Here is an 11506-nt window from a genome sequence, read left to right as displayed (position 1 = left end):
GTAAAAGGGAATGTATTAAGGTGACTAAACACCGAACAAAGACCAGAAATCATATATTCTGAGGAGTCAGAATCGTGTATTAAATTGAATTAAATTTCACAGTGAAATCAACAAATGGTGAATGAACAATAAAACTTCTCGTATAAGATGAATCAGTAAATACATATATGTCAAGAATCTCTCATTTAGTAGAAAACTTTCTTTATTACATTGACCACATGTGCTTCATTGATTTGTAGATAATGTTTGTAATGAATACCTTAAGATAAGATGGAACAGACCTTAGAAACATCAATTTTAGAAGAAAAAAAAAGAGCACTCTGACACCGTGCATATTTCATCTGTAATAGGTTCTTTAGATTTTCATTGATAAAAATCTTTCAGGAATCAAGGCTTGAATGCGCTTTCGATGCAATTTTTCACATAATTAATATTTCTCAGGGGCAAAACTCTAATCGGCAAACGTTTTAGAAACTGTACAAGATATTGCTGATAGTAACATTTGGAGAAAATTTTACTATAATTTGACTAGAATTGTACAGTTAAGAGCAAAAACAATGCACTTTTCTATACGATAAATATTATTAAGTACATGCATGTAATTCTTTATGAAATACTTGATCAGCACTAATTTCCCAACTTGACATGTACCTTTGATTTACTTTATAAAAATGTGACAAGAATTGACATTGAGTGAGAATGCACGAATTGCAAATATCATAAAATTAGTAATCCCAATGAAATCGATATTTTGTAAGTAGCTATTGAAAACAGTTTACCTAACTTACAAGACTTTGTTCCTTTAAAGCTCTAATTTGAGAACATGAGCTTAAGACTGAACGGACTGACGAACGTATGGACTGACTCCTGGTATTGCTGTGTCCCACGACACTGTAACCGGGTTACAAAACAATAATGCTGAGTAGACTAATTCTTTTACTATTTGTTTGAAAAGTAATGGGGTCCTCATATAAATTTAGTGCGAATCTAGTTTTTGAAAACAATGTCTATGTGAATGGCTAATACATGCTTTTAATTGATGCAAAAGACAAAACTACGTGTGTAATTTAATAAATGATATTTAAAAACCTCTGATTTTGGTAAGGTACACCTGGAATAAATTTAATTCACATTCAATGGTTTGTGATGAATTCATTGGTGATTTATTGCCAATTCTAAAAATTGAACAAATGCCTGCTACTTGAACTTCGAATCGATAGAGATTACCTTAATTATACACACATACTCAATTTTAATGTCATCTCTCAAACTGTGTTATTAGACGACCATACATAGGCAATTATCATTTATGAGACTGCAAGATACGTTAGATTGAAAGACATACGAATTACCAGCAAGGTTTACCATCTACTTGCCACTATACATTATGAACTGTGTTACATCCTAGATTAAACTGTCTGATTATATTTGAGGCTAACGTTTTCATATGAGTTTTGTTTCTGTTGAATAACTGGCTCGGATGTGCTTTGTGACATATCCTTGTTGCTGTCAATGTTGCTGGATTTTATTTTAAGAGTAATATAATCCCCATTCAATTCATCATATTCGTTATCGGATTCGTTCTTGTCATTGTGAGTTTGCATCGATATTTCGTACTGATTTTGTGTTTGATATGTCTGATGGGAATATTTCCTTAAAAAAAGTCAAAATGATTATAATAAACTGACAAATTAAATGAGTCACACTATAAATCAAATATAGGAGACCAATATACATTGTTTAATCAGATAATACAAAAGAGCGTAGGTTGGTGCTGCTTGTATATATATCACCCGAGAATCAAAATTACTAAATATGTATCTGAATTATTTGGGAATGTGTGTGCAAATGCTACAAAGCTTATAAGACGTTTAAAAACCTTTCCATTGGAATTATCAGAAAACACATGTAAACATCTTCTAGCTTTTTATTTTTATCATAGAGAATTATTAATGTTTTGCAATAGCAGCGATAAATCTTTCTCTTTATTTTAAAATATGTATGTAAAAACTCATTAAGGATGACTTATTTCAGTCTGGAGTCAAAACTGCAATCTGCATTATAACATGAATAATATAAGGATCGATGATATTGCAAGTATTTTAACATGAACATTCAAGTTCTTAAATGATGGCATTAAATTTAGATACGATGAAAAGTAAAATCACAAATACTGAACTCCGAAGAAAAACGGAAAGTATCTAATCAAATGGCAAAATCGAAAGCTCAAACAACTCAAAGGAATGGATAACAACTGTCATATTCCTGACTTGGTACAGGCATTTTCTTATGTAGATAATGGTGGATTAAACCTTGATTTGTAGCTAGCTAAACCTTCCACTTATATACCAGTCGTTTAAATAATATTATATTGACAACAACGTGTGAAAAAAGCAAACAGACATAAGACGTCACCAGAGTCTCTCAAGAGCCTGCGTCAATCACCTTGTTGTATCCGCATATTAGGCAAAGGACACACATTAAAAATCATGACAAAATTCATCGTTTTGGTGATGATGACGAATGCAATCTACCGTGTGAGGCCATCACGTGTGGACAATGTCATTTAAACTCCCAACAGCAGAAGTAATCTTCGTAGTAGTCATAGAGTTATGCAGTGCAAATGCACACAATTACATTACATGAATACATGTGTATGTTCATGACAATATAATCATACACTTAAGAAGACAGTCAGTATGAATGATAGTTATCAAAGGTACCAGGATTATAATTTAGTACTCCAGACGCGCGTTTCGTCTGCATAAGACTCATCAGTGACGCTCATATCAAAATATTTACAGTATTTATATTTATGAAACTATTATAAATTACCTAATAAAGACAATAATCAGGCCAATCATTAATAGTAATGGCACTCCAGTTGCAGCTCCAATATAAACGTACAAATCTGAAATCAGGTCTGAAAGAAAAATATGTTTGCTTAAAATCCATATTTATACAATAAGCAAGATTACCAGGACTTCATTCGATTACACTGATGTGATATTCTGTATAAAATGATGTTTTTATTGGTTTAAACAACGACTTGTGAGTGAATTTGGATGAAGAGTTGTCTCATTGGCACACATACCACATCTACCTATATTTATCTATTATTATACATCAAATATCATTTTTTTTTATATAAAAAGTACACAGTACGTGTATTTTCAATTTGCAAGCGAGAAACTGGTCAGTAGTTTCCAACTTAACTGCAACCGTTATCATATTTGTGGAATTTCAACTAAACCACGGGATCGACTAGCTGGTTTTAACTATGCATTTGGGACTATCGGAACTCATCGGAGTTATTAACATCGATTTCCGAATAATTCGACCACACACAAGGTCGCATTAGATTTATTCTATTGTTTTGAACACAATAAATGAAGCTTTAACTTACACTTTCTAGCTTGTTATTGGTTACCATATTTACAAATACTATTAATTACAGAGCATTGTGACGTGTATTTGTTATGACAATACAATTACCATTCCACGAATATCCAGTCAGTAATTGTTTCATTACACATGTTACACAAGAAGAGACAACATGTAGCAATTTGTGAAACAAATTGTCTCGAAAAGATCGGAAGTATCCGTTATCAAAAGTTTACCTGGATATATGAGATGCAAGCACTCATAAAAAGTGGAAATTTGGTGACAGGATATCATAAATAAATCTGAAAGTGAAATTAGAGAGTTTCATTTTAAATACCTTTTTTGGTTTTCTTCTTCATCATTATAGTTGAATAATAATTTGTCATAGTAATTTCGCTGTTGGATGTTGTCACTATTTCCATTTTTGTTGAACGATTGTCCACAAAGGTAGTGTTCTGATGTGTTTGGGTTGTCACTGCCTCCGTTTTTGTTGAAGGATTAGCATCAATAGTAGTGTCCTGGTCAGTTTGTGTTGTTAATTCAGGTGGGAAACACCTTATTTGCAATTCTGTAAATGTTTTAGAATAATTATTTATATCTAGAAAAATGCAGTTTTTGGCTTCATCTTAATAGTTATCAAAGGTACCAGGATTATAATTTAGTACGCCAGACGCGCGTTTCGTCTTCATAAGACTCATCAGTGATGCTCATATCAAAATATTTATAAAGCCAAACAAGTACAAAGTTGAAGAGCATTGAGGATCCAAAATTCCAAAAAACTGTGCCAAATACGGCCAAGGTAATCTATGCCTTGGATAAGAAAATCATTAGTTTTTCGAGAAATTCAGGTTTGTAAACAGGAAACTTAAAAACTTTTAAAACACTAAAACAGTTCCAAAACAGATTCACATGGTTATCAGGATAAAGTCATCTTTCATTTTGAAGTTATGACCCTTGAAATGTATTTTATTGAAGTCTTGTTTTTTACAAAAAAAAGAAACAGTTTGAGTATATCTAATTTGTAACTTTCAAAAAACGGCGGGCAATTCTTTATTGAATTATTTGCCTGTATTATATTATTTTTTTTAAATATAATATTTAAACTATTAAGATAAATACATGGTTGTTGCTGACAAGGAACTTCTTAAAACTAAGCGTTTCCAGTGGTAAAGTTGAAAGAATCCCTTTATGAACGATATGTTTACCGTTATGGAATATCTGTTTCAGAGATGACCACGGATTATGTTCCAATTTTCATTACCTACATCCGCGACCTCGTATTTCATATTTTGTCATATCGGCTAAGTCTTTTCACCGGATTTATACAAACATGAACTACACTATCAATTCTACTTGTGAAGCAATATCTGCTACCCTTTCAGAGAATCCGGATATTTAATGTGATTTGTATTACTATATCTGTTTAATTTGATGTTTAGTTGCATGTCTTTCGGTCTGTTTTTGTCAAAATACATTACTTTCGCCTCTTTATGTAGAATATGGCAATTGTTTATAAATTGTCCATTTCTATGTATCTAAGCGTTTGTTTTTTGTAGCAGATCAGTGTTTATGTTATCTCGTTGTTTTCCTTTTATAGTTGTTGTTATTCTTTTGATTTTGGTTTCTCACACTGATTTATTTTAGCTTGATTGATTTATGACTATTATACAGCGTTATACTACTATTTCCTTTTTTGTTATAGTTTATGGGCGGACAGATTAATTTTTATCCATTTTTATAGAAACTGTAATAGATAAAAAGAAACCGTTCAAGCAAAAATTGTTTTTTAAAATATGAACATGTTAACTGACATTATTTATTTTTGTGCCTGTCTCAAGTCAGGAGCCTGAAATTCAGTGGTTGTCGTTTGTTTATGTGTAACATATTTGTGTTTCGTTCATTTTTTTACTTGAATAAGGCCATTAGTTTTCTCGTTTGTTTGAATTGCTTTACATTGTCATTTCGGGGCCTTTTATAGTTGACCAAGCGGTATGGGCTTTGTTCGTTGTTGAAGGCCGTACTGTGACCTATAGTTTTTAATTTCTGTGTCATTTTGGTCTCTTGTGGAGAGTTGTCTCATTGGAAATCATACCACGTCTTCTTTTTGACATGAACTAAATCTGCATTTAAGCACTAAATATACTTGATAATAATTAAAAAATATGGTAGGTATTCAAAAACAGTTTTATATACTATAGAGTTCAGTTTTTGAAAATATGTTATTATATATGTAGACAAAACATAAAAAGTACAATATATGTGGGCTATATAGATGTTTCATTAGGATTTTGGTTCTTGTCCCTTTATCATTTTTTTGTTAAAATTAGTAATATATATCTTCTTACTTTGGTTGTCTACACAATGCTTTTGTGAATAAGTTGCATCATCTTTAGGGGAAATTGTCGTCTTCTTGTTGTATACAAAACAATAGTTTGACTCATAGTGAACAGCTTGGCAAGCCTCTGTTTGCAGGCAGTATCTTTCACAGTCATCATATGATGTATGTTGTGTACCTTGTGTTTCTATCCAGTCACCATCTGTTCCTGCTGTATGATGTTGGGGGTCAATCATATCACAGGAAAATGTTGTTTGATCTACAAAATCATGTTTTACTTTTACTGCAAATAATATATAAATTTCCATGATAAACAATGCCATCTAGTTCAACTAAACAAAGTCATCATCATCGAAATAAAATGTTTGTTTATTGATTTGTTGATACGTATAGAGATAGTTCAACCAAAGAATTGTCACTTACCGTGTTTGTGCGCCCGGTCGCAATTCTTTTGAGTTCGTGCCATTTCCGCAGCTTTTCTTGTTAACCTTGGTATGTCCCTTTTTATCAATGTAAAGATTTAACATTTGTGTATGTTTGTTATGAACCAGGCAATCAGCTATCGTATGAATTGTTTGATGTTTTCTCATGTTACGGCCTTCAAACGTTTTCTATGTGGTATACGTTTTGTTCATTTTTAAAGACCGGTAACAACCTACAGTTACTTACATTGCCATCAGTTGATAGTTGTATCATATGCAATCATCCAGCATTTGATGATTATACAAATGGTAAAAATTTCTCAAATCATATTGGTTTTTAAATGTCAGCATATCGTTCCGGTTTTCGGTTGCTAATATAGTGTTTTTTTCTCTTATATATTTTCATAAACGAGCAAAATCATCAAACGTGCTTTTTGAGCCGACGGAGTAACTATCATCTATAAGAAGTTACATATTAAGAAAACGACAAATACTCAATAAAGACTGTTACATTTTGTATTGAGATTTTTTAACAGATCGATTCAAACCACAGGTGTATGGTGGAGTGTTCCTTCCACATGTTCCAGTGAATTAATGATGATATGGTTCAAAGTCAATCAAAAAGTTGAAAATAGTCTTGTCAAAGGTTGTAAGTTTATAGCTGCATTACCGTAATATTAAGTTATATATTAATTTACTGAGAAAAAGAAATATTTAGGTTAAATTATGAAATAAATAACCAAGGTCAATCATTGAGTCGAGTGTACACGTCCTCCATTGATATATTTTATAATTTCATTTGAAATTTTAACATATTTGAAATGAAATCGTGAAATGCACACTTTATTTTATTTAATATTTGTTTTAAATTCAGTAAAAGTACAGAACATATACTAAAATGTTTTCTTGATCATTGTATGTAAGATTGTGTTATTACTAGTATTAAGTTTAACTAATCACTTAAATGTTTATATTAAGTACAATATCTACCTACTTTGGGTGTCTACACAATGCTTCTGTGAATAAGTTGCATCATCTTTTCGTGAAACTGTTGTATTCTTGTAGTATACAAAACAATAGTTACTTTCATAATGAACAGCTACACAAGCTGCTTCTTGCAAGCAGTATCTTTCACATTCACTAAATGTTGTATGTTGGGTTCCATGTGTTTGTATCCAATCATCGTCTCTACCTACGAGGTTATCTCGCGCATTCATTTGACAAGGATTTGTTGATTGATCTGCAAAAGTAAGGTTTCAGTTGCACAGCCAAAAAATACATTCACATTTGCCATCTCATGTGCACTTAACAAAACGTTCATAATGAAATTAATTCATGTTCTCACTATTTCGTTGTATTCGTAGATAGAAATTAATTCTTGATTAGGGTTATGTTTTTGGTAATATAAATTATCATATATTTTTCTTTTGATAAATACTAAACGTCTTATAATTTGAGAAGTTATTAAGTTTTTATTCTGTGTAATTGCAAAAATTACAAATGTGGATCTTCGGTATGGGGTGAATTAGATTTATAGGAAATAAGTTGTACCTTTCTATAAAACATGTAAAAAAAAAATTTATCAATTCACCTTCTGGTGCAGGAACATAAAATTTACTTTAATAAGTCAAAAGGTGGAAAACAAAATTTAACTTTATTTATTTAACTAGAGCTTGATATTTGGCAATCAGCCTAGGCAGTGATATAATTCGAAATTGGGTCTCCCTGAATGATGCCAGTTAAAACGGAGGAAGTAAACTTCAGTTTTTATGACTAATACATAACAAAGGTAACGTCTGCAAATGAAGATTACATGGTATGTCCAGGAACACTGTATGTTGTAGAATAGCAAGAGTTTTGAAATGTTCTGTCAACAATGTGTTTAACTTTAAGGTTTTTAAAATAAGGCAAGATATAAAGATGCTAAATTTTACAAAACGCTCACTGCATTGTTATCACATTTGATAGTTCATATGCCTAAGAGGTCTTCTTGTTTTGCCATTAGAACAATGTATTATCTGTGTTTCTAGTAAAACAAAAGGAAATGCTTTTATTTTTACCCACAGTTTTTGTTTGTTACCCAAATTTGTTTCCGCTTAATCGAGTTATGTCTGCTGAACAATGGCTTACTACTATTGCCGTATTTTTTCATTAACGATTGAATGATGTACGCCATTAAGATTTATAAATATCAAAACTTATGTACCATATTGAGTTTAACAATTGGTACTAAATTCATATATTAATAAACAAGTACTTACTTCTGAATATTTGCATACAGTATCCCCTGGTGAAGGTTCCGCCAATGGTTCTCGTTTTGAATCTCAGTTTATTGCCATCCAAACTGAAAGACCTTATATCAGTCCCTCTGGTACATTCAATCGGAGGAAGCGATCGAGTAGTATTCGATGTATCTACATAATCAACTTCGACTGCAAGTCCACAATTTTGTTGTTCCGGGCCAGCACTTCTTTGACCTTCGTATTTAGAAATGAATATGGTATAATTTGTCGCATTATTTTGAAGACTAACATGACATAAACAATTGTTTTGTTGTTTAGTTATGCGTAATAATACGCTGTCAATACTGCTACTTCCATTGAAGTTCTCTTCGGTTGCATAATCGTCTGTACACATGTCTGCAACTAAGTGTAAAGCTAATATAAATGCATATACTAAAATGAGATAAATATTCCCTTTCTTTACCCGCTGATATATTCATTGAAATGTATTTCATGTTTTTACTTGAAGATCGATTATGATCGTGCATTTGTAACAATAATATTTTAACATGACTGAAATCGTTGATTTATGCCTTAAAAATGATAATAAAAAAAAAACATTGGAAGATTGTTTTCCTCTATTTTGTTATATTTTGTTCAAAACCCTAACAGATAAAAATCCAATAGACAAAATAGCAGTTAAAGATGTTTCGGACAAAAGGTCTACGAATAGGTCGACATGGCTGAATTGATAACCGAGGTTATTTCTCCGAATGATGATATTTATTAATGTTAATATTTTATGTGTATATTAGATAAACAAACGTTTGAGAAAATTTTTGACGTAAATAAAGGCAACAGTAGTATACCGCTGTTCAAAACTCATAAATCCATGGACAAAAAACAAAATCGGGGTAACAAACCAAAACCGAGCGAAACGCATTAAATATAAGAGGAGAACAACGACACAACACCGAAACGCAACACACACAGAAACAGACCAATCATCAAAACCGATTAGAAAAATAACATCCACATGTTAGACAAAATGACCTTCACGTCCGACTCTTACTATGATTAATTGCCCTAAAATGTCGTTTTTACTCATTTTGTCAATTCGAAATGTTATAAAAAGGTATAAACTGAATTTTGTAGATTTTTTTTATCAGTTGAAGATGTACAAAATTATCACCAAAGTATATGTAAAATAAGTAAAACTAACATATCTATCTGACGATATCGGGATATGGGTATTTAGTCGGATCTTAACATGTAATTGTGAATTGTTTACAAACCGGTTTTGATAAAAAAAAAAAAAAAAAAACAAACAAACAAATGTCGAAATGTTCAGGACTTAATTAAATCTGTTTTTAGGTAAGATGATGCAAGCATACGATTTGTATTGTATCTTACAAATTGAGAAGCAAATAATTTTTAACTACTTTATTAAAATATCGTGTAAAACGTTAATTATGAGCTATGAAAGTCATGTGGGTCGAGCATTGTTTTGAGGAAGTTCTAAAAATCTTTAAAGAAATATTTTTTATAGTTGGTTAGCTTACATTAGTCTTCATTATCTTATAGATTGACATCTTTTGGTTATATTTATAATTTAGAATCTTCATTGAAGGTGGAGCACGAATGCACAGTTAGTTAATTATATTGATGCGCCATTTGTATGCAAGAGTGACAGTCCTTTGTATTATGTGCCGATTCGAAAAAAGGTTATGCGAGTATTGTCTCCCTTTAACAGGTTCATTATTTTATAATCAAGTATAGGTTTCTGATTTGATTTGGAATAATTACAAAATGTATCAGTTCAATAACTTTCAGTTTTTGTTATTGGTGTATCAAAGACATTGGTGTACGAATATAAGTTCATAAATTTGAAACATTTAAAATGATTACATACTAATATAAAGAATCATTCATCATTTTTGAAAAAGACTATAAATGAAAGCCGATTATTTATCTCCCCTTCATGATAGATTTATTGGTTATCTAATATTAATCACAGAGCGGGACTAGCAAGCAATTTCGTAATTGTAGTTTCTTTAACGTTAAAACAATTGTCCACTATAATTGAATGTCACTTTATACAAATATAAGGACTTTGTTAGCTAAATCTACAAATTTTATTAGATATTATGAATTTTTATTACAATCGATTAACATGCTAGTAAACATGATTGCAATAAAGACGAGACCAAATCCAAGATCAAAACGGCATAATGTTACCAGATTAGTAATAAGCGCCTTTCGATCTCCCCGACTGGATTCACATTCATCAGTGTTCACGGCGTTACCACAATTGAAATGAGAGTTGCTATATTCCAATTTTAAATTTTCCTCACTGTCTCTTATGTTTAAGAAACAATCTAATGAAGAGTTAAACTATAACTTGTCAATATTTCAAGTCTATTCTATTAGAATGTCATTTCTTTTCAAATTGGTTTACATTATATCAGTTTTATTTTTTTATGTGACAATAACGAAGTGCAATCAACTTATAGCTTATTTAATGTTATGTCATGTACCTATATGACCCAGTTCACTTGGACAAGGGTCTTCAGGGTCTGATGCATACATTACTACAAAATATAAAAGTGTAAAAGATTCATTAGTACAAAATGTCTTCAACGGTAAGCTAAAATCTACAATCCTTACTTTTCTGTATCGATTTGTTTTAGGTTTTTTTTTTGTCACTCATTTGTCTAGCATACTTAACATAGAAAGCACTAGCAGACAGTTGAAACAGTTTCTTAAGTTTTATAACATCTCCATCGATTTTAGTGTTGTTTTGATTTTTTTTAGAAAATCTGCTAGATTAAAAGAAGCGGATTATGCTTTCTGTATGTAATTAAGACTACTTTATTGAAATATTTTTAACAGGGTTGCTAAGGAATGGTAAGTAGATCTTGCTGTACTGTAGTGATTGGACGTGCTGCTCATTGCAATGAGTTATTGGACAGATGACCCTCAGGTTACAGTTGTAGAAAATTGCGTTCCACATGTTCACAAAACGTTGAATTTTAAGTCAGAGGACTATTTCCATATAGTAGAGCGTGTAATATGATGCAGTTGCTAGCCTAATTTTCAGTCTTATTTAGAAGCTTTATTTTTTACAATTCCACATATAATGA

General features: G+C 31.2%; 1 protein-coding gene across 1 annotated transcript; it reads right to left on the bottom strand.

Moving 5' to 3' along the window:
- Window positions 1–1054: 1054 nt before the first annotated feature.
- On the bottom strand, window positions 1055–11015 carry LOC143049422 (uncharacterized). The gene is made up of 7 exons (XM_076223067.1): window positions 10901–11015; window positions 8403–8786; window positions 7136–7381; window positions 5730–5978; window positions 3722–3952; window positions 2836–2923; window positions 1055–1653 (listed from the first exon to the last, which is right to left on the bottom strand). Exons 1-7 carry the CDS (start codon window positions 10950–10952, stop codon window positions 1410–1412), a joined length of 1494 nt encoding a protein of 497 aa, XP_076079182.1. The 5' UTR covers window positions 10953–11015; the 3' UTR covers window positions 1055–1409.
- Between the last annotated feature and the right edge of the window lie 491 nt (window positions 11016–11506).

Source organism: Mytilus galloprovincialis, chromosome 10 (genome assembly GCF_965363235.1).
Source record: "Mytilus galloprovincialis chromosome 10, xbMytGall1.hap1.1, whole genome shotgun sequence".
NCBI lineage: Eukaryota > Metazoa > Mollusca > Bivalvia > Mytilida > Mytilidae > Mytilus > Mytilus galloprovincialis.
The sequence above is the reverse complement of the archived record's forward strand: the minus strand, read 5'-3'. Positions and strand labels throughout refer to the sequence as shown.

Excerpts from the sequence above, each read along its gene's own strand:
- LOC143049422 (XM_076223067.1), bottom strand. The coding sequence starts at position 10,952 with ATGTATGCATCAGACCCTGAAGACCCTTGTCCAAGTGAACTGGGTCAT. Across the intron at positions 7,382-8,402 it reads CTGTATGCAAATATTCAGAA|ATCAATCAACAAATCCTTGT; the intron begins GTAAGTACTTGT and ends TTACTTTTGCAG. Across the intron at positions 3,953-5,729 it reads GCATTGTGTAGACAACCAAA|AATTGCAAATAAGGTGTTTC; the intron begins GTAAGAAGATAT and ends AAACATTTACAG.